The sequence below is a fragment of the Eulemur rufifrons genome, chromosome 19 (assembly GCF_041146395.1).
Source record: "Eulemur rufifrons isolate Redbay chromosome 19, OSU_ERuf_1, whole genome shotgun sequence".
NCBI lineage: Eukaryota > Metazoa > Chordata > Mammalia > Primates > Lemuridae > Eulemur > Eulemur rufifrons.
The window spans coordinates 42,121,116-42,144,382 of record NC_091001.1 but is presented as its reverse complement, the minus strand read 5'-3'; the positions used below and the strand labels follow the sequence as shown (position 1 = coordinate 42,144,382).

Below are 23,267 nucleotides of genomic sequence, written 5' to 3'. Positions count from 1 at the left end.
AGACCGGAAGCCGGCCGTAACAACTTCCGGGGGACCTCAGTAACTACGGGAGCCTGAGAGGCTGTGCGGGCGCGGCGGAAGTGGGCGCAGGTGACGCGGCGCGTCGGGAGAGCAGGCTGCGCTGCCGGAAGGGAAGACGGCCTGGCGGTGGGGGGCCCGGCTGCTGGGCGGAGGTGGTGGGCTGCAGCGGACCCGTGTCCAGGCCGCCACAGGGCTCCAGGTGAGGCCCGAGGACTGCTCTGCCCGCGCGCGGCCGGGAGTCGCGGCGGGGCCGTTTCCTCCGACAGCGCGCGGTGCGGCGTCTCTGCGCCCCGGGAGTGCGGGTCCGGCCCCTCGGCCCGCGGCAGAGTTGCCAGAGAAAACAAGGACGCTAAGTTACGTTTGAATCGCAGATAAAGGTAAGCATGTCCGAGATACTGCTTGAGACATACTCATACCAAAAAATTATTCGTTTGTTGTTTGAAAGTCGAATGTAACTGGGCGTTCTGTGTTTTTAGTTGCTAAATCTGGCAGCCGCACCTGCGGCCCGGGGCGGGTGGTGGGCAGCGAGAGCCGGCCCGGCGCAGCCGGTGTCCCGGAGGCCTGCGAAGTGGAGTCGGGGACTGGGCGGCCGGGCGGTGACCTGCGCTCACTGGGCTTCCGACTGGTTGGACTGGACTACTACGCTGTCGTTGCTCCTGCTGAGAGTAAAACACTAGGGATTGGAGTGCTTTGTTTTTATATTCCCATTCTGGTGACGGGGAGCTTGCTGGCCATCAGCGGAGGGAAGGGAAACAAGCACAGGGAGGTGAAGTCTGGGGAGGGCGTGGCCCCTGGCTAAGTGTCATGGAGTGGTTCAGACGATGGTGGTTCAGAAAGGCGAAGTGTCGCCCTTGAGTGCGGTGCAGTCTGCAGTTCTTCAGCTCCAAGTCGAGCCTCAGAACCAGCTGCATTTGCTTTTGACTCCTGACGCTTCTCTAGAGTTGTGGAGAACACGTAACGTGATCTTGCTAAATAACTCAGAAGAGGGGTGCTGGTAGCCGAAAGTTTCTTCAGATTATATGTAAAAGAATTTTTTTTCTTCGTCTAGGAAGATGTTACCAAGTACTACAGTGAATTCCTCGATGCAGGGGAACGGAGTCTTGAATTCCAGGGATGCAGCGAGACACACGGCTGGAGCAAAACGCTACAAATACCTGAGAAGGCTTTTTCGTTTCCGGCAGATGGACTTTGAGTTTGCGGCTTGGCAGATGCTCTACCTGTTCACTTCCCCACAGAGGGTTTATAGAAACTTTCATTACCGAAAGCAGACAAAGGACCAGTGGGCCAGAGATGACCCTGCTTTCTTGGTCCTGTTAAGTATCTGGCTCTGTGGTAAGTGTCAGTTTACCTGCAATAGAGTTGAAGAACACATTGAGCTGTTGTCTTTGGAGGATCTTTTGTTATAAATGTATAGTAGGTCAGAATCTGGGGATGTTTGAAGCTGTTTCTTCCTTTTTTAATAAAGCTTCAAAAATCTCACAGGAAAAAAAAAAAGGTTGTATTCTTCCTGGTTCTACCAGTCCCAAGCAGATGCCAGAGTAAACTTTTACCTCAGGAGTTTGAAAAGCAGGGAACAATATTCACTCCGTGTCTTTTAACTACTATGAATTGGTACCCAAGTGCCAACTTACTCTGAAAAGGAATGTGGAGATTGGAAATTGCGTTTCACAATCAGGCAAATCCAGAGCGAGAGTTCTGAAAGTACTGATGTGAACTTGAGAAACTACTTTTAAGTTCTCCAGTGCTGTAATGCAAGGGTTCTGATCACCTTTAGGGTGTTGAAGTTTGTAGGATATTGTGCACCTTTAAATTTAACGGGACTAAAAATATGTGAGTGCCTTCTCTGTCCTGGTGCTGTTCTAAATGCTGGGGCTACTGTGGCGAACTAGGCTGGCAAGGGCCCTCCTCAGTCAACTTAAACTATCTCAGTGGCCACGCTGTGTTCCCAGGTGGCATGAATATCTACATCAGTTACAAATCACACACCTGGGACTCTTCATCCCAGCCTCCTCTTTTGTAAAATGGAGTTAATTGCCTATTTTGTCAGGTTTTTGAGGAGGACTGTGGTGTGAAAATTACCTGGCTGGCACATAGTTAAGTGTTCAACATGTGGTAGCTATTAATATTTTAAACAAAACTCTGTTACTGTAACTTCTGATGATACCAGTCTTTTACAGGCATGCCTCAGAGATATCACAGGTTCTGTTCCAGCCCACTGCAGTAAAGCAAATATCAAAATGAAGCAAGTCACACAGATTTGTTTCCCAGTGCCTATTGAAGTTATGTGCACATTATACTGTAGTCTATTAAGTGTGCAATAACATTATGTCATAGGAGTTTTGGTCCCATGTCTGTCTCCCCCACTAGACTGAGCATTTGGAGAACAGGGATTGTGTTCTGTATCCCCAGAACCTAGGATAGTGCCTCAACGAATCTTGTGAATCTTTCTTTCAGTGTCCACTATAGGATTTGGCTTTGTGCTGGACATGGGATTTTTTGAGACAATAAAGCTCCTCCTTTGGGTTGTATTCATAGATTGTGTAGGTGTTGGTCTTCTGATATCAACTTTAATGTGGTAAGTACCATACCTTTGGTTTTTCAGATGCTGCTGTAGCATATCCACTTGTTTGCTTCAGAGGTACAATAGCTGATGGAAATTGAAACCAAGATAGATTATCTGAAACGGTCAATTTTGACTGCCAAGATTATTATAACTTGCTCTCTTGTATTGGTACTTATATCAAAAAGTAAGCAGTGGTGTATATTGTCAAAGTGCACCAAATAATTGAAATAATGATTGTCATACTAATAAAATCCCTGATTTTGCAAAAATACAATATTATGCATTTAGCCAAGTCTGCTTAAGTTGTCTGGATGATAGCATGGTTTTCTGCGTTTGTCAGTAAGGACCACTTCTAGATGTTTAAATGTTCCATAGTGTTTAGATTCATTTAGATCTAGGGGGCTGTTTTATGGAATCTTACTTTGAATCTTTGACATTTGAAGTATACTTGAAAAAGAAGGATTTTTCTTTTTTATTTCAGCTTATTATGGGGGTACAAAAGTTTAGGTTATGTATATTGCCCATGCCCCCCACCCCACCCTCCCGAGTCAGAGCTTCAAGCGTGTCCATTCCCCAGACAGTGTGCATTGCACTCATTATGTATGTATATACCCATCCCCTTCCCCCCCGCACCTGCCTGATGCCCAGTGAATGTTATTCCTATATGTGCACCTAGGTGTTGATCAGTTAAAACCAGTTTGCTGGTGAGTACATGTGGTGCTTATTTTTCCATTCTTGGGATACTTCACTTAGTAGAATGGGTTCCAACTCTCTCCAGGAGAACATAAGAGATTCTCTATCACCGTTATTTCTTATAGCTGAGTAATACTCCATGGTATACATATACCACATTTTACTAATCCACTCATGTACTGATGGGCATTTGGGTTGTTTCCACATCTTTGCAATTGTGAATTGTGCTGCTATAAACATTCGGGTGCAGGTGTCTTTTTTATAGAATGTCTTTTGTTCTTTTGGGTAGATGCCTAATAATGGGATTGCTGGATCAAATGGTAGGTCTACTTGTATCTGTTGAAGGTATCTCCATATTGCTTTCCACAGAGGTTGTACTAGTTTGCAGTCCCACCAGCAGTGTATGAGTGTTCCTGTCTCTCCGCATCCACGCCAACATGTATTGTTTTGGGACTTTTTGATAAAGGCCATTCTCACTGGAGTTAAGTGATAGCTCATTGTGGTTTTGATTTGCATTTCCCTGATGATTAGAGATGTTGGGCATTTTTTCATATGTTTGTTGGCCATTCTTCTGTCTTCTTTTGAAAAATTTCTATTCATGTCCTTTGTCCACTTTTTGATAGGGTTGTTTGATTTTTTTCTTGCTGATTTTCCTGAGTTCTAAATAGATTCTAGTTATCAGTCCTTTATCGGATGTGTAGCATGCAAAAATTTTTTCCCATTCTGTTGGGTTGTCTGCTCTCGTGACTGTGTCTTTGGCTGTGCAGAAACTTTTTAATTTAATCAGGTCCCATTTATTTATTTTTGTTGTTGCTGTGATTGCCTTAGGGGTCTTCTTCATAAATTCTTTGCCTAGGCCAATGTCTATAAGAGTCTTTCCCACATTTTCTTCTAGAATTCTAATAGTTTCACACCTAAAGTTTAAGTCTGTTATCCACCGTGATTTGATTTTTGTGAGAGGTGAAAGCTGTGGGTCCCATTTCAGTCTTCTACATGTGGCTATCCAATTTTCCCAGCACCATTTATTGAATAAGGATTCTTTTCCCCAGAGTATGTTTTTGTTTGCTTTGTCAAAGATTAGATGGCTATATGAGGATGGTTTTATATCTGGATTTTCTGTTCTGTTCCACTGGTCTGTGTCCCTGCACTTGTGCCAATACCATGCAGTTTTAATAACCACAGCCTTGTAGTATAGTTTGAAGTCTGGTAAATTAATACCTCCCATTTTGTTCTTACTGCCTAAAATTGCTTTTGCTAAACGGGGTCTTCTCTGGTTCCATACAAAGCGTAAAATTATTTTTTCTATATCTATGAAAAATGATGGTAATTTAATAGGGATTGCATTGAATCTGTAGATCACTTTGGGTAGTATAGACATTTTAACAATGTTGATTCAAAGAAGGATTTTTTAAAAAACTTCTGGTGCCTTCCTACTGAGAGAAAACACACACACACACACACACACACACACACGTTTTATTGAAAGGGTTCTTGGTCTTACTTCGTTTGTATTGATTTGACAACAGCAGTGTACTGAGCATAAACCTAGTGTTTGGTTTTTCAGTTGTCATACAGATCAAGTGCTCCTGTGTGGTTGGCATGCTGGATGAAGGGCAGTGGATGTGGCCAGTGATCTCAGTAGGAGGCCAGTGGTTGAGTAGGGGTGGTGGTCATTGTGTATTAGAGAAAACACTGTGGAACATTTTAATCACAGGGAAACTTGGGTTCAAATGCCAGCTTGGTCTTTTGTAAAACTCTTGGTCCCAGTCTCCTCTTTTGTAAAAATGGAGTTAATTGCCTATTTTGTCAGGTTTTTGAGGAGGACTGTGGTGTGAAAATTATGTGGCTGGCACATAGTTAAGTGTTCAACATGTGGTAGTTTTGTTTAATATTTTAAACAAAACTCTGATACCAACTGATGATACCAGTCTTTTACAGACATACCTCAGAGATAGCATAGGTTCTGTTCCAGCCCACTGCAATAAAGCAAATATCAAAATGAAGCGAGTCACACAAATTTGTTTCCCAGTGCATATTGAAGTTATATGCACATTATACTGTAGTCTATTAAGTGTGCCATATGATTATGTCTAAAAATACGCATACTTTAATTTAAAAATACTTTAGTGCTAAAAAATGCTGACACAGACACATGCTGTTGAAAAAAAATGGCGCCAATGATTTGCTTGACACAGGCTTGCCACAAACCTTCAATTTGTAAAAATTGCAGTATCTGCAAAGCACAGTAAAGCAAAGCTCAATAAAATGAGATATGCACATCTTTTCCTTTGTAACTTCTGACTGGTATGGAACAGGTTTCATATGCACTAGTCAGTAAATGCTGTGCACCACTAATCTAAAATTCTAAATCTGGCCTAAAATTAACACTGGTAACTAACATGAGTCATGTATTCATTATCAAGAAATCAATGAAAAACACATGGTATATGAAAAAAATTCAATAAATAAGATTTTCAAGGAAATAATTTGGTTTGTAGCAAGCATTCTACCATGAATGTATTGATTCTGGAGGGCCACAGAAACCAGGTCAATTTGGTGTTTCATACCTTTTGTATGAGTGTATCATTGTTTGAGTTAAATAGCAAAGGACTCTGTGTATTTTTGAGAACCTATGTTGTGTTGTGAAATGTGTGAGAAACTAGAAATAGAAATGATTACATGCACTTGTGACCATCTCAGAGGTGCCACAGGAATTAACGTGAGGAGATGTTTGGGGGAGACGTGACTTGCAAGTGCAAAGGCGTAGAAGTGTGGAACACCGTGCTAGGTGTGGGAGCACAGGGTGATGCTGAATGCCCAGGGAGAAGATATGACTAGAGAAACTGGCCTCAGTGCAATTCAGGGGAAAAATCGGACTTAATCTCATAGGCTGCATCTGTAGGTTGGGAGTGGAAGGGAGGTGGCGAGCTTGGAGGCCTTGAAGTAAGGGAATCATCAGATTCATACCTTACGAAAAATCTTTTCTATGGCATTGGAGGAGTTGGAGAAGTGGGCAAGCTTGGATACAATTGCAGGGGTCTGCCTAAAAGTAGAGGATGCCCAGAGTAACATGGTGATAATAGGGATAGAGAGGAGACATGGATTTTAGAGCTTCCTGTGATAACAAGATAGGAGGAGGAGGAGAGAGAGGCTGAGGCCTCCTTGGGGATGGCGTGCAAGCTTTGGGTTTAGGTGACTAAGTAAGTGGCAGGTGTAGACGAGGCATTCCATGTGGGCCATGTTGAGTTCAGGAAGCTTGTTGAGAATTTAGTAGAAATATGAAGGTCAGTAGACACTGAGGTCGCTGATGCTAGACCTAGAGATAACAGCCTGGGCCATGACATGGGCATGACTGGCTTATTAACATTGAGGTAGGTGAGAACCACAGTGCCTTTGAGTGCTCTCAGGAGGTGTATCTGTGTTGTAGAGTTAAGACTCAGAGTGGGGGGGGAAAGAAGCTTGGAAACCACCCATTTAAAGGATAAGCAGAGGGACCAGGAGCAGCAGGGGATGACTGCAGAAAGGGAGCCATTGGAGAGTGAGCTACATGTTAATTCCATAAAATTTTAATAGCACGTGTTCTTGGCTAAAACAAAATGTTTTGGTAAGCTCCAGTCTGCTCAAGTGAAGTAGCAGTATTCTGACATTTTCAGATAACTAAGTGGAGATTATTAGCACTATACCATGTTTATCCTCTTTCTTTTCTATTTTCATTTACCACTGTAGGAATAGCATTTTCTTAATTATATCCTTGAATTGAAATGAAATGACATAAAAAAGTACATTGACTTTCTAAGATGTTTATAATACAAATTGTGTTCTTTTTCTTTGAAGATCTACTTTTCTATTACCTGGGTATTTTACTTTTTGTTCATTCAAAGTTTAACTGAACTAGTAGGCTGTGTTGTGAATGATGACATAAGTTTGAATAACAGTGCTGATGGCTAGGTGTGTCACTGGTCCCTCTTTCCTTCCTGGTTCCTCCTGTTTCCCTCACCTTTTTATAGGAGGTTGACCCAGGTCTTAGACCTTGGACCTACTTGCTGTCCACATTCGTTTTTAATTTTTGGTGGTATCATTTGGGCCCATGGCTTTAAGCATCATCTGCACAATGATGAGTTTATATCTACAGTTTGGACCTCTCCTCTGAACTCAAGACTTCATATACAACTTCTTACTCCATCCTAATAGGCATCTTCAACATAATAGGTCCGAATCCAAACTCCTGCTCTGTCCTACTGCCTTAAAGCCACTCCTGCAGCCAGCCTACTGCAGTTAATGGCAGCTCCATCTTCCATTTGTTCACAGCAAAAATCTCTGTCATCCTTGACTGTTCTTTCTCATACCTCACGCCCAGTACTTAACCCCATTGGCTCTACCTTCCCACTCTAGTGTGTCCCACGTCTCCTCACCCCCACTGTCACCAGTTGCACCATTCATCTCTTCCTGGCCGTAGCCTTCTAATTGCAGTGCCTGACCTGTTAGGGACCGGGCCGCAGAGCTCCATGGCCTCCCCCCTCCCTTCCCATGGAGAAATTATCTTTCATGAAACTTAGGAATGGGGTGGGGGGCACACAGCAGGAGGTGAGCAGTGGCAGGTGCTTCCCTGAAACTGGTCTCTGGTGCCAAAAAGGTTGGGGACCACCGTACTGGTCTCTGCTTCCACTCTTGTCCCTAGAGTCTGTTCTTTGGCCACTAGGAGACTCTGTCAAAATATTAAAGTCAGGCACTCTTCTCACAGTTCCATGATGGCTTCTCAATTTACCAAGAGTAAAAGCCCAAGATTTTAAAACGGCTACAGGCTCCCCATTTCTTTTCTGCCTCCTTTTCCTGTTCCTTTTCTTCTTTCCTCTTACAGGCACACTGGTCTCCTTGCCCATTCCTCACACGTGCCAGGCATCATCACTGCCCTTGGGTCTTTACCCAAATGTTACCCAAATGAGTGTCATATTTAAAATTGCATCTCAAGTTTGTATTCTCACTCATTTACTGCCTTTTCTGTACTACCCTCTGACATATGTCATTGCCAGTCTTCCCCACTAGATTAAAGGCAAGGATTTTTTGTCTGTTTTGTTTACTGCTGGATCTCCAGAATTCAGAATAATGTCTGGCACACCGAAGGTAGTCATTAAATATTTATAGAAGTAATTTTATACAATTATGAAAATTTTTAATTTTGCATCTCAGGTTCATCTCTAACAAGTACTTAGTGAAACGACAGAGCAGAGACTATGACGTGGAGTGGGGCTACGCCTTTGATGTGCATCTGAATGCTTTTTATCCACTCCTCGTCATTTTGCATTTTATTCAGCTTTTTTTCATTAACCGTAAGTAGTAGTCACTTCTCAAAATATAATCAAAGCCTTCGTTGTATGCATGGGTAAAGAGACTCATTGTGTGTATCTCTTCTGGCAGATGTTATCCTAACAGATACATTTATTGGATATTTAGTTGGAAATACCTTATGGCTGATTGCAGTTGGCTATTATATCTATGTAACCTTCCTAGGATACAGTGGTAAGTAATTAAAAAAAATTTTTTTTTGTGGCTTGAGAATGTAACAAGAGGGGAAAAGTTGTAATACTAATAGTCTGCCTTTATGGAGCACTTAGAGTCACTGTCCCAAGTATTTTATATGAATTATCTCATTTAATTCATAACAATTCCATAGGTTTACTTGTCCCCATTTTCCAAATGAGGAAACTAAGGCACAGAGATTAAGTAACTCGTCCAGGGTTGTGCAGCTGGAAAGCAACATATCTGGTATATAACGGATTTTATGATTTCCAGGAACCATGTTAAACCACACTATTATCTCCAAGTTGCTGGCAGGAAGGCAACACCATTTTTCTCTTCTTTTCTCCTGTGCTTTCATGTTCTGCGTTAGCACAGTAAAGGCAGAGAGTGAGGAAAGGGTTGGGCCCCAACCTATGATCACATAGGTATATGAACTGAATTTGTTCAAAAGCTTTTTGAATCATAATTTTGCCTCATTTTTAGTTTTTATTCTCACTGTATGGTTCTGTAGATGAACACACAAGATCAAGCCCAGGATTTACTGTCCCTAAGACATTTGTAATTTACTCTTAAATCCTGTTGTGAATTCATTTATGCATTTTTTTCTTCATTTGCATTAAAAAATGACCACCATTAAATAAAGCTAAATAAAATCTAGAAACTTTGTTAGCATTATATATACAGACTTTTTTCTTTAGCCTTTCCTTGGTCTCTGGATGGTTAGGAACTAACTGTGGACACAAAGAGCTCTTACATGAGTGGCTCCTCGAGTCCGGGTTGTTCCACTTAACCCCCCACTCAGTGTAAGGCCTTGATTTGGGCACTGGGAGTCCAGGGGAGGTGTTTATGACATTTCATCTTCAGGTTTCTAAAGAATTTTCAAATATTTTGAGAAAGTGTTTTGTGATTAGAACACTCTCCTGGTAACTCCCTCCTGTGTGGGACATTTTGAGTACAGCTCAGTTTCTGCTTAAGAACTTCTATATGAAAAATATTTTGGTCAGAATGCATGGGGTAGGGTCCCACTAACTAAGCAATGAGCAAGAAACATGGATAGCTGGGGACAGATTTAGTCCTTTCCTAAAGCTTGGGATATTAGTTGAGCTCACAGCCATCTCAAAGTGGGGGCGTCATGCTTTTTACACTGGAAAATCTCTAATAGTTAAAAGCTGGGTTTATTTTTTCTTACAACATCATCTGGGTACTGTAAGATGGACTCGTAGGGGCTTCTGAGGTGGTCACAAGTTTCAGTTCACCAGTTTTCATGAATATTTGTCGTTTACTCTCAACCTCTCAGCCCCAGCGGGTTTCCCACTCAGCCACTGTGCGGGAATAATCCTGCCACCTCAGTTTGGTCACAGCCTGAAACAAGGGAGGCAACACAGAAGAGTGGGAAGAGTAGTAGCGTTCTGGCTACAAATAGCAAAATCTTAGCCACTCAAAGTATGCATGCTTTTTTGGGGGCCCCTCCCCCACCCCCCATGCTGAAGAGCTGTCTTTCAAAATATTAGTCATATTTGCTTTTTTAAAAAAAATCAATATTTGTTTCTTTTCCAGCACTGCCATTTTTGAAAAATACAGTAATTCTTCTCTATCCATTCGCACCTCTCATCCTACTCTACGGGCTGTCCCTAGCACTGGGATGGAACTTTACCCATGCTCTGTGTTCTTTCTACAAGTACAGGGTGAAATGAAAAAGAATATCCAGTCTTAACTGTGTCAACAGTATTGATGAAGTGATTTCTTGTAAAACTTGTAAATAAATTCTTTGTAGATATCTTAAAGGTGTAAAGTTTGCAAATTTGAATATACATGTTAACACTTGTCAAGTACATTCCTTGAAACTACTTAAATGTACATTTCTATAATAAATATTTTTTAAGCTAAAGCATGCATTTTATTCATTATATTTGTATACATAAGAGCTATATATTAAATACTAAGGGCATGGGAAAAACAGTATCTATCAACATTTAGAGAACGAGGTAATAAGCATACACTCACCTTTCTCCTGATTGTTCCTGGCAAGGTACATACACAGTCTACCTCATTTCTAAGGAGCTGTATTTTAAACATGTATATAGGCCACCAGATCCCAGCCTAACCTTCAAAAGCCTCTTCAACCTGTAATGTCACTCAAACAAGAGCCAGTGTACTACAGGCCCTAAACATCACAAACATTTTCTCTGTAAAAAAAAAAAAAATTTTTTTTAAAGCAAACACCCGAAAAAGATTAAAGAAGCCCATGGTGGGTACTTTTATTTGCGGAACTGTATAGTATATATGATAATCACAGTCTTAACAGTAAGGCTTTTTTTTTCCTTCTTTAAAGACTTTATTTGGGTTTTTATAAAGGACACACTCCATTAAAAATAAACCATTATTGTATTAATGTTAAAATAAAACTGCTCATTAAATTTCACCTATTTTGATTAGAAGGAATCTGAATTCAACATGACTTTTGAAACGTCTTTATTTCAAATACACACGAACGGCTGTGGCACAGAGAAACAGTGATGAAAGGCACAGTCAACAGGACCAGTTATTAGGTTTTCAATTATAGCAGCAAATCTGAAAATAAATAATCTTCCTTTAAAAATCCAACACGTACCTAAAATATTACTACAGATACTATTCAACTAATGAAGACATTTTAAGGAAAATATGTACAATACATTTGAGAAGAAAAACAATCTGGTACAACCTGGCAGAGATTCCTCAGCTTCTCCACAGGACGCTTCCAGAAACATCTCTAAATGCAAAGACAACCTTTCCAAAGTGTTCTGAATGAGATTTTAGTTTTTCATTCCATGAATGAAACAATTGTTTACACTTAAGCTGATTTCTAAATCTTTCTTAGAAAATATTACTGTCTATACCGAAATGAAAAGTATCAAATCTGCTGGCGTGCATCTTACAGTACTGTCGATATCAGCCGTTTTTTAAGGCTCAGAGAATATGCCTTCAAAAGGTATTTTCACCAAATTTGAGCAAACACTGAGCATTTCAAATAAAGAATGGAATGCCAATTAAGCTAAAGTACCAAACCTTTGATTCCAGGATAGTTGGCTAATTACTAATACAGTGAAACAGCCAGGAGCGAGTGATACATAAAACAGGCTCCCCAATGTCGAGTATTAAAATATTCCCCACAACAAACAAGCCTTATTTTAGAACAAATTTAGCACCACTATATTTTACATTTTTACTGCAATGTTAACAGTGGGAATGATACAAAGTGCTTCCCTTCAACACTCAGTTTACTTTCTACAACAGTGTCTTCTAAATTCTCAGCTCACGTGCACGGTGGAGTGCCAGCTCACTCCTTCCTGTGTGTTCCTTTGAAAACGACTTTAGTGCCTGAACTGGTGAAGTGAGTGTTTCAGGTAAAAAAAGAATTAACATACAGGTCTCGATGATATGCAGATGTGTAACAAAATCCTCAGTTTGGTTTCTTTTTAAATAATACTGTCTTTTAGCATTGTATGTTCACATGCATTAAAGAAAGCATACCAGTTATCATAGCATATATCTAAGAATAATTTATAAAATTTCACAACTATCAAACTAAATTTTACACACTATAAATATTGCTACACAGTTTGGAAAAGTTTCCTTTTCTATAAAGGAATTGGATTGGATATCTGAGTTCCCTTACAACACTAAGATACAATTACAATTCAGATTTCCCATATTTTTAGTCTGTAGCCTTATTTTCCTTCCTTTAGCTCTACTTGGTCTTACACATCAAGGCCATGGCAGTATATAAAAATAAGCACAAAAATTAATGGGTAAGCCAAAATAAAAATAAAACATTAGCAAGTAATGGCTTGGATACAGAGGTGTTTTGGGAAAACACTCTTAAAGTAACAAAAATTTAGTTGGCCCACATAGTTTATCATCTAGCACAGATCAGATCCTAGGTTTTGGTCTAGAAGAAAATTAAGTCTGCCAGTACAGAGTAGATTGTCTGATGTCTACATAATAAGCTTTGTATTCTTAATGTTGTATCTAAAATAGCACTGTTTACCATCCTTTAATATACTTCTGACAGGCTCAGAGCAGTCTAGATTGGTGTAAGATAACACTTCTTCCAGAAAAAAAAAAAAAAAGATTCCTCACATATTATTTCAATCCTATTCCTAACAATTTCATTCTAGCAGTTCCTTTACAAAGTGCTACTAAGATGCTCCTACTTTGCCAACAAACTTCCAGTGAAGACTATATATGATCTCTGGCAGAGTACGTCCCAGATGAGGCCCAGATACATGATTTGCTAGTAAAGACTTTATTTGTGCATTTACGAAGAAATATCCAACATACTATATGGAATCAAGTATGGAGACTTCCTCTTTCTCTTTTAAATATTGCATTCATTTTCTATCACTGCATAACAAATTGAGCAGTTTAAAACACAATTTATTAGTTCCATAGGTCAGAAGTCCAAGCAAGCTTAACTGTGTTCTCTGCTTAGGGTCTCACAAACCTGGAATCGAGGTGTTGGTCAGGCTGGGTCTTATCTGGAGATGCATTTCCAAGCCCATGAATGAGCTTGTGGGCTGAATTCAGTTCCTGTGGCTGTAGGACTGCAGTTCCCATTTTGCCTCTCTCGGCTCTTACTTAAGGCCACCTGCATTCCTTCTCATGTGGCCCCTTCTACCTTAAAACAGCAATGGTGCCATGAGTTCTTCTGCTTTGAGTCTCTGACTTCTGCTACCAGCCTGAGAAAACTCTCTGCTTTTAATGGGCTCACAAGATTTGATTAGCCACCCCCAGATAATCTTCCTTTTGCTATATAACATGATATAATCATGGATTATACAGGTTCCACCCATGCTCAAAGGGGAGGATATTATACAAGGTCATTGGTGGGGGCAGTACAGGGTGGGGGGTCATTCTTACAATTCTGCCTACCACAAATATACTGCTATTCATTAGAACAATCTCTGCAAACATGCTCTTTCCACATAACCAAACTTTTGAGGGATAGAATTATTGGCAGACAATTTTTTTCATTATTGTAATAGATTTAAAGGAAGCTTTCATAACTTTGCTTATGGTTTTTAAAATAACCATAACTTTTAATTATTCACTAGTGCAACCACTAATTTGAAAAGGCCATACCTTTGTTCAGAGACATCTCCAGTGGTTAATATACACATACATGTCTGTAGCCTATGTGCTAAATAATCCATTTGCATTAACTTTTCCCAAAGCTTTTCAATCACACTATCTTTTTGGACTACATAGTACAGTACAATGCATGCTGTGGAAAATGCATAAAACTGTAATAAACAACTTAGAAATCATAGACTCCTAGAAATAGGTCCTCAACTTTCTCCTCTTTCCTACATATATTTGCATTATGATATATTCACATCTGCTTTGAACCTCATGAGAATTCATGAATTCTGGTTTCTCAATGTTCACATTAGCACTCTTGACACAGTACTGTCCAACAGAACTTTCTGCAATGATGAAAATGTTCTGCATCTGTGGTAGCCAGCGTGGTGGCCACCAGCCACACATAGCCATTGAGCACTTGAACTGCAGCTGGTGTGACTGCAGAGCTGAATTTTTTATTAATTTAAATAGCCCCATGTGGCTAGTGGCTACTATATAGGCCAGCACAGCTCAAGGGCCTAATAGTTTATGTGAAATACACACCAGATGCCAAACCAAACCATGCCCCGTTCTAATTTATGTGTGTGTGTGTGTGTGTGTGTGCGCGCGCGCGTATGTAACATTAGTCCCAACATTTGACACTGTGGTCAAGTGGTTCAGTGCCCTCTCAAGGTCAAGAATTTACCTTCTTTCAGTTCCAGGCACTCTGCACCTCCTCCAAATCTTCCGCCCTACCACTCCTCCCAGAACAGTTTCTTGCTTGGGGAAAGCATGGCTGCTTCTCCTTGTCTAGTGTAGAACTGGGCAAAAAGGAAGGAGCAACTGACAGTGACATCCCATGGGCACCTGCTGCAGCGGACGACAGTGAGAGGTATGAGCTGTGGGTGTGCCTCGGAGCTTGGAATTTGGTCAGAAAGATAACACACACCCCACACACAAAAACTAGACAGCTGAGTGTGTACAGAAGCGTGTGGCAAGGACAACAGAAAAAGGGACTAAGAAAGACAAAGAGGAGGTTGGGCTGGAACAGCTGGTCCCCTCATCAAGACACTGGCCACCTGCCATGTGCCAGGCACATCCTAGGCACTCATAAATTCAAGAGGAAGAGGGCACAAGAAAGTCCTGGAATGACAGGAAAGATCGGAACAGGAGAGATGAGAAAATCATGAGCGAGGAGACCACACGAAACCAGGAAGAAGCTGGCTGGACAGTCCGAGCATCTTTCAAGAGGCCATAACAAATGGCACCAGGAGCTGCCATAACTTTCTCCTCCCTAGATTTTCAGAGCATGGCCTTTCTTCCTGACACCGGAGTTGGCAACTAAGGGACAAGGGACACAAGGGGACTCTTAAACCCATCTTTACAGATTTTTACCTTCTGTTACGCAGTCATTTTAGCAGTAAACTTAGTATGCTAAGCCAGTTCCTCAGTTTTATGATGAAAAAGGTATACCTCTTCTTGAATGAAATTTGCTTGTGGGCACTTGGCCAAAGAAATTTGAAAATAAAATAAAAAGTAAATTCAAGAAAATGAAAATTAAATCCAAAAAACCCTAATAAAAAACTTCAACTGGACCTTGACATAAAAATCATTACTGGCAACATGATTGATTTTTCAATCAAGAAAAGTAACTAAAAATTATTACAATGTGGAGTGAGGGAAATAATTGTACTCTATCAGTGTTTCCCAACCTTTTTCACTTCGTGACACTGCACAGAAAATATTGCTGTTTGATGCAATTTGTCCAGCACACTGGCCAAGCAGCTGGAGCTCCTCCAGGCTACAGGCCACCAGCTAGAACCTCCTCCCCGCCTGGGGCCTCAGCCAGTGGCCACTCTGGAAGCTCAGGGGAACCAACCTCTGACAACCCACCTGAGGCACACCAGCGTGTCAGAGTAGACTGTGGGAACTGAAGTTAATAATTCATCATTTTTTAAAAGTAAAGTACTTTTATAAAGATCACTGATTGCTGAGGCTGATAACATTCTTTGTTTATAGAAGTAATATTATTTGGAATTGCATGTTTAAGAATAATAAATATTCTTTTGGACATGGGATTTACTCATAAGTTCACAATGCAATAGAATAAATCATTTTGGAAAAATATATGACTGCTACAATGTCTTTCGCCCAAAACAGTATTACAATTTTTCTTTAAAATTATACCAATGATCATTTACACAATAGCATCACCTAGAAAACATTTCGTCAGAACTCATAAAATGAGTGCAGATATAAAAGAATCAACAAGAGATAATGCATCTAACTCATGGGTTGAAGACAAAGATTAAAAAGGAAAGAAGAGTTTGTCATTTTACACATCAGAGGAAATGTAATGACTTAAGTCTACGATAATGCAAGTTGAATGCATCACACCTGCACACTGAAATTTATCAGACCGATTTTCGTGGCTATACACCATACACAGTATAGTAAAATAACCCCCAAGAAGGACATTGGTCTTTAAAATCTTGGCTTTGAGGAATGACAAATGTCTTTGAAAATATTTTGTTCAGAATCATTGTGATTATAAAAGTACTTCAGTTAAGAAATCCATCTATAATCAATCTTAAATGGCAGTGCATTTGAAAAATGGCATTGATTTGTAATGTCTGCATTTCCAAAGAAAAAGATAGAAAGAACTTAAAAAAGCAAGGTAATTGGTTTTCAAAAAAAGTATCAATTCAAAAATTTACTGCACAAAAATATGTACTTCTTAAGTGTTTCTAATAAATTAACTCCATAACATTTTTATGTATATTTATATATTTATATATATAATCCCTGATAATCTATAAAAGAGGGTCTATAATAGTAAAATAAGTGAACCTCAAAAGTACCCCCTTCATAAAACGTATTTAACATTAGTTTTTCTCAAATTTAAGGAATGTAACAATATGTACAACTCTTATGTATTAGTATAATACCAAAATAGTACAAGTCATATTAACAGGCTGTCATAATTGTAAAATGTTTGAGTCAAGTTAAAATCGGAGGACAGCTTAGTTTCAAATGAATACAATTATCATGGGAGATTCACTTTCCAAGTGGAAATGACAATCATCTTATCTACAGTAGATTTCACAAGAGGTAGTGTTCAAGTAAAAAAAAAAAAAAAAAAAAAAAGTACATGCTTAACTATCTTTAATCGGCAAATTCACAAGAAAAAATATGTTGTTTCTTAGATGATCAGTTGGTGGCTTTTTTAATATGAATCTGAAATACAAAATAATTAAAAGTATAAGGTAATTAATTCCAAATTCCAAAAAGCCCTTAAATACAAAATTGAAATGTAATTTAAAAATAGTAGTATCTAGGCTGTTTCACTGATTTAATATACTCTTACCTCATTAAGAATGGCCCAAACAGCAGAATTCTGAATAACTGTAAGCCGAAAGGCTGAAATGGGATTTAGACTAGGATCCACCATTCCTTCTGCCACACCATTCTCAAATTTTCCTTCAAAACAAAAATTGATACTCGTTGGATAGACCAAGATGAGCACACATAAAACATCACTGACTTCAGGCAGCAAAGGAGGACAGCAAAATATTTCTATTAATAGGAGATGTCTTTAGACAGGGCATAGGTGATTTTTTTTTCCCTTTCTACTTTTATTCAACTTTTAAATTTTTCATGAAGTAATACATGCTTAGATAGGACGCAACCCATTTAATCAGGCAGAGCAAAAAAACAAAACAAATTTGTTCTTGCGTCAACAATGTTTTACGCTACAGGTTTTTAGCAAATTGTGACTTACCCAAACCTTACCAAAACATCATCTGTACCATCACTCAGTCTGACTTTTCTGAAAGTTAAAAATCAATCAAAACAAATTGTAATGTTTTAATTAGACATACATACAGTTGCTAGCCTTGAGCAGGGCCTCAAAGTATACTCTTTCCAAGGGCACAGCTAGAAGGAATGAAGAAGTAATGCCTCCTTCTACAGTTTCCATATAAAGCTGCATTAAAAATGACAAGCTAAAAAAAACTCTCCTATAAAAAAAGGGACCAAGAACTTCTATAAAAGGTAACATACTCTGTACCAAATTTTTCTTGCTGTAAGGAAAATCCTTCTTAAAACAAAACCAAAAATATGCTGTTAGAAAAGTGACAAGAAAATAGTTCATTCTGAGCCAAACTTCTCTAAGCAAGGAGTTTCACAAACTTTTTTTATAAAGGGCACTCTTTGTGGGCCAAGAGGAAACTCAAGGATGCTAGGTAAGTACTTTATAGAAAGAAAAGAATTTTCCACAAATTTTTTAATGATGAAATTCAATATATTAATATCACAACAACTGAATGCAATTTTTTTGGTATACTAAGGAGAAGAATGTAATTCCTTTTTGGGAGATAACATTTAGTTGGGGTTCAAAGTTAGTGTTCCCCATCATCAAACTCATTAATGTTTACCTGCTAATGCTGATCTATAATCTTTTACACATATCTTTGAAATGTCCTTTCACACAGCCTGGGTAGGGCCAAATACTGATATCAAGCTACAAACACAGAATTTTAATGGAGCATATTCATCAGTTGGAAGTTACTTTTGGAATTCTGCCAGAATTTTCTCCTTATATTGGCCTTCTGGTGTATATTACATTGCAGATGAGTCCATTTTAATCGAAGATTAGTTTAAAGCTCCTCAATTGCACATTAAATAGATTTTGAAATATGGAAATTACTTTTGCACTTACATTGAGGTCCAAAAATGCTGCTGGAACTATAGTTTGAAATTGAGAACACATCCACTGTAAATCTGTGTGGGATGGAGATCATGCTTCCTACTTTAATTTTTGATGGCATGGGAAGTGTATAAAGAGCTTGGATCATTTATAGTTTGAACAGTATTAGTTGTCATTAAGGTGACTTGACTGTAATGTAAGTTTTGCATACGAGCACCATTTTGTATCATAATTCTAGGTTGAATTCATTAAGAAACATTATCAACCCTGAAGCAAAAACTAATTTTCAAAGTGATAGTTGTTAAGACAGTTCTCATTTGGAAAACTTTCAATCTCGGTCCTAAGTTCAAAAAAATTTCACTAAAACTTTACCACTGCTAAGCCACTGAACTGCTGTGTGGTGAGGAAGTCAGGATATTCAGTTCCCATTTTTGACAAAAATTCACAGAACTGATAATACCTAAGTCCATGAGAGCGAATAAAGGTCACAGTTGACACTTTGATTCAATGATACATGATACATTCAAATATTTTCTGCAAAGTATACCAGGCTGATATATAACAAAATAAACAGGCTTTAAGTTCCTTACATTTTCATAAGCTTTGTAAGTTAATATAACTAAGCCTTCTCCTCCACACATATTTTAAACATTTGTTGTAACACAGCAGATTCTACTTCAGGTTGAACTTGTGTTTTCTCAACCTATGTGAAAATATTCTCGCCTGCAGTTGTTCCAAACAGACTATTCATGGGCACCAACTCTTCAGTCACTTCTTGACATTGGTTCCAAGTAACAACTGAGTAGCATCAGAGACACGTGTCCACTTATCAAGAAGCAAGAAAACCACTCAAAATAATTTGCTTTGCTTTTTGACTACTGATACTGCTTCCAATGTCCTCAACTCTTCAAGCAATTGCTGTTTCTGAAAACCTCATGGTCCTAAATAAGTTTATTTTCTCTGTGCGTATTTCTTTAGCTGCTGCAATTAAATATTATTTAATTAACTCACTATTGGTAAGTGGGTTTTCTTGCTTGGCTAAACAATTAAGCCACTTGGAAACTAACTTTGGTAACAGTTTCATTTCTATTTTTTATTTTTGTGAGGAAACTCTGCTGTAATGAGATATTTCGTTTTAAATTTCCTAATTTTTCTAATCAATCATTGCTTTCCTGTAACTTGGGAACACTGTTGTAAGGGCTCAGTCTGGTAATGTACAGCTTTCATGTAACTGCACAATAACCACAATGATTTGCCACCTAACTTTGTAAATTAATTCACGTTTCCTTTTGTTAACAAGCACAGCGTTCAAAGTCTACTTGTCCTGTTTTGACATGATATGTTGCACTAATGATTGTTAAAAAGTCACAGTATGGTGAGTCAAAACACTCAAATTATAAACGCACCATTGTGATTTAGAGCACACTGAGCAGGAGTACAAAGCCGTGAGAGCATGACCTCGATCTCTATTGCAACTACTCGCTCATCTCTGCTATTGTAGCAAAAAAGCATACATAGACAATACATTAAAAAAGATGAACATGGCCGTGTTTCAATAAAACTTTATTTATGGATATTGAAATTTAAATTTTATGTAATTTTTACATATAACAATATATTCTTTTTATTTTTTTCAACCATTTAAAAAGAAAAAGAAAAAAGAAAAAAGAAAAAAATTAAAAAAAAAAATTCTTAGTTCATGGACCATTCAAAAACAGGCGTTGGGCCAGATTTGGCCCATGGGCTATAGTTTGCTATCCTTGTGCTATGAAATTATGCCGTCTATTCTCAAGTCTCATGATATAGTTCATTGGCTAATAGTAAGATAAGGTATATTCAAATTAAAAACCACAGCAGAGAAAGCTTAAACTGATTTGTAGAGTAAGTGCTTACCCTATCAGCAACCAAAGTAATATTTTTATTAAAAAATTGTTTATAAACTTATTTCATAAAGTTTTGCCCCTACTTGGTGCTGGACTAGGGTGGGGGGGTATGTGCTACAAAAAGCTATTATTGAGTATTGAACTAGGCAGGGGATTCAGAGCTAAAAAATACTGTGAAAGCTTGTAACATTTTAACTAATGTAATATCTAATACTGTCATCTGATGAGCTCATTTCATTAGGAAAATAATTACCAAATGGTATAACTAGCTTCATCAAAACACTTTCACTCAGCAATTTTGTCCAGCAGATATATTCCCACATGAGATTGGAAATAACCTAGGTGTCTGTCACTAGACTGGCTAAATAAATTATGATATGCTAATATAAGAGAATTCTGGGCAGCCAATTAAAAGACTGAAGGAAAATAAAAAGAATGAAATAAAGTTGAAGATGATGCAGTTGAAAATTTACTTCTATTCCTAAGTACACATTGTAGAGAAACTCCCACACACGTGCATAAATGTTCAAAGCAGCATTGTCTATATTAGCAAAAAGATGGAAACAAACTTTGTGACCAAACAGGAGAACAGATAGGGACATATTCACCCATGGACTCTACGTAGGAGTGAAAATGAACAAGCCATAAATACAACACACGTCCACATGGACGAATCTCAGTGGTGAGGAGAAAAAACAAGATGCAGACTACAGAAAGATATTTCTATCAAATTTAAAAACAAGCAAAAGAACACTGTGCATTGTTTAGGGATATATTGCATATACATAGTAACAACGTAAACGCAAATGGTAACCACAACATTCAGGATAGTAGCCACCTTTGGGTTGAAGGGGAAAAGAAGCTATTAGGGAAGGACGGTTGAATTGACAAATCTTAAGCTGGATGGTGGAGACACAGATATTCGTTACACTATTATTTGTATCTTTTTATGCATATGAAATATTTACAGTAGTTTTTAAATGCTCATGTTCTATATGTACATATATATTGTGTTCAATGAAAAACAAGACGGAGAACAGATTGTAGAATATATCGTGTGTGTGTGTGTGTGTGTGTGTGTGTGTATGTTTTTAAAGACTATACTTATACCTTGCTATTCATGCACAGAATGCTTCTGGAAGGACACAAATCATTACAGGAATGACCTCTAGGAAACACAGGGTAGGAGGGGAGAGAAAAGGGAAAAAGGCTTAAGTCTACCCTTTTAAATTTGTATTTGGTACCATGTGCATGTATTATCTTTTCAAACAACAAATGTAAACCCTTGTCCTTAACCTAATGGTCCAATCGGTAAGCACTGAAAGACAGGAAAGGAGAGAAAAAGTAGAGGAAATTACCAGAGAGTGACTAGAATCTCAGATTCCTGGCATCAGCAGCACCTTCCAAGGCCTGGCAGTCCCTGGACCTTCCGCCAAGCCTGACCAGTGGCCTTTCCCTCTTCCACTGGTTCTCTGCAGAAGGCTATTTTGCTTTCTCATAACTTTAACCCACTGAAATAAATCTAGTATTTCTTTTACCAAGACCATCCTTAGCTATCACACCCCACCTCAACCACCAGGCCTCCACTAATTGCCAGCTGACCGTGCGTTGTTTTGGACAACGCCTTCAGGCATAAGTTGCTGCACAGTATGATCCAATTAAATGCAGGCCCCTTTGCTGGGCCAGTCTTGCCTGTCCCACCCCAAGATCTTATTAGCTATCTCCTTGCCTGGTTCTCCCTGTAAAACTTCTAGCTGGGCTCCAGTTTAGCTTGTATGTAGCCACCATTCTCTAACTGCTTAACATCAAAACCTTCATTGTACTCCACAGCACCCTTAGGCTTGACCTCTCCCCAGTTCTATTTCAAATAAATAAGTCAGTCTCGTTAGAGAGGGCTACAGAGCTTTCTGCTGTTATGGCCTGTCTCTCTCCTGGTCACAATCTCCACACCACTGCTCAGGGTCTTTGGCAGAGACAGCAGCCCCTTCTCTCTTAGAATGACACCCTGCTTTACCAGCAGAGTGCTGGTGGTGGCAGTAGCCCTTGGTTTTTTCAGCTTGTTTCTCCCAGGGTACTGGGGTACGTGCGATCAGGGCCGAGTATTCTCGCCCTGCTGCACCTGGGTAAAGCTTCTGCCCTACAAACGGAAGTTGGGTAGAAGAAGGAAACCTCAGATCTATCAGCTGCTCTTCTCCGGAACAGAGATTCTGCAACAGAGCGGGGGTGATGACAAATTCTGGCAGCCTTTCCTAGGGAGATACCATAGCCCTCAACTACAAGCTGACAGGAGTGAGAGTCCCATTGTGGCTGGGCCCCCTTGACATTTTAGTACCCCAGTTTTGTTTTTTTTTTCTTGAGACAGAGTCTCACTCTGTTGCCCCAGCTACAGTGCAGTGATGTCATCATCATCATAGCTCACTGCAGCCTCAAACTCCTGGGCTCAAGCACTCCTCCTGCCTCAACTTCCTGAGTAGCTGGGACTACAGGCACGTGCCACCATGCCCAGCTAATTTTTTCTATTTTTTGTACAGACAGAGTCTTGCTCTTGCTCAGGCTGGTCTCAAACCCCTGACCTCAAGTGAACCTCCTGTCTTGGCCTCCCACAGTGCTAGGACGCCAGGCCCCCAGCATTTTTAATGACTTAAATATGGTTGTTCGCACATGTTAACTGCTTGCTTCCTGCTCAACACCCCTTGTTCTCACAGCAATCATCAACTGCAGTTCCGCTGCTTTTTTGTCCAGCAGGAGGAGATAACTCCAGGATCAGGAGGAAAATCTA

The 23,267-nt window shown here is 39.4% G+C and overlaps 2 protein-coding genes across 4 annotated transcripts in view; one reads left to right on the top strand and one right to left on the bottom strand.

The window, feature by feature from the left end:
- The first annotated feature begins 80 nt into the window (after window positions 1-80).
- On the top strand, window positions 81-10,682 carry UNC50 (unc-50 inner nuclear membrane RNA binding protein). Of its 3 annotated transcripts, none has more exons than XM_069494462.1 (6): window positions 81-220; window positions 1,070-1,353; window positions 2,476-2,596; window positions 8,465-8,604; window positions 8,693-8,794; window positions 10,352-10,682. In XM_069494462.1, exons 2-6 carry the CDS (start codon window positions 1,074-1,076, stop codon window positions 10,486-10,488), a joined length of 780 nt encoding a protein of 259 aa, XP_069350563.1. In that variant the 5' UTR covers window positions 81-220; window positions 1,070-1,073; the 3' UTR covers window positions 10,489-10,682. The 3 variants fall into 3 exon arrangements, with proteins under 3 accessions (XP_069350563.1, XP_069350561.1, XP_069350560.1); XM_069494460.1 differs by having other exon boundaries at window positions 91-220; window positions 961-1,353; XM_069494459.1 differs by having other exon boundaries at window positions 157-398; window positions 10,352-10,584.
- A 6,425-nt stretch (window positions 10,683-17,107) lies between these two features.
- MGAT4A (alpha-1,3-mannosyl-glycoprotein 4-beta-N-acetylglucosaminyltransferase A) overlaps window positions 17,108-23,267 on the bottom strand; it is a 90,558-nt gene continuing 84,398 nt past the window's right edge. Inside the window, exons 14-15 of the mRNA XM_069494337.1 lie at window positions 17,265-17,377; window positions 17,108-17,134 (exon numbers count right to left, since the gene is read on the bottom strand). Of these exons, the coding sequence (XP_069350438.1) occupies window positions 17,108-17,134; window positions 17,265-17,377 (140 nt within the window). The remainder of the gene's footprint in view (window positions 17,135-17,264; window positions 17,378-23,267) is intronic.

Coding starts and splice junctions, on each gene's coding strand:
- UNC50 (XM_069494462.1), top strand. CDS start 1,074: ATGTTACCAAGTACTACAGTGAATTCCTCGATGCAGGGGAACGGAGTC. Junction 1,354..2,475: donor GTTAAGTATCTGGCTCTGTG/GTAAGTGTCAGT, acceptor TCTTTCTTTCAG/TGTCCACTATAGGATTTGGC. Junction 2,597..8,464: donor CTGATATCAACTTTAATGTG/GTAAGTACCATA, acceptor TTTGCATCTCAG/GTTCATCTCTAACAAGTACT.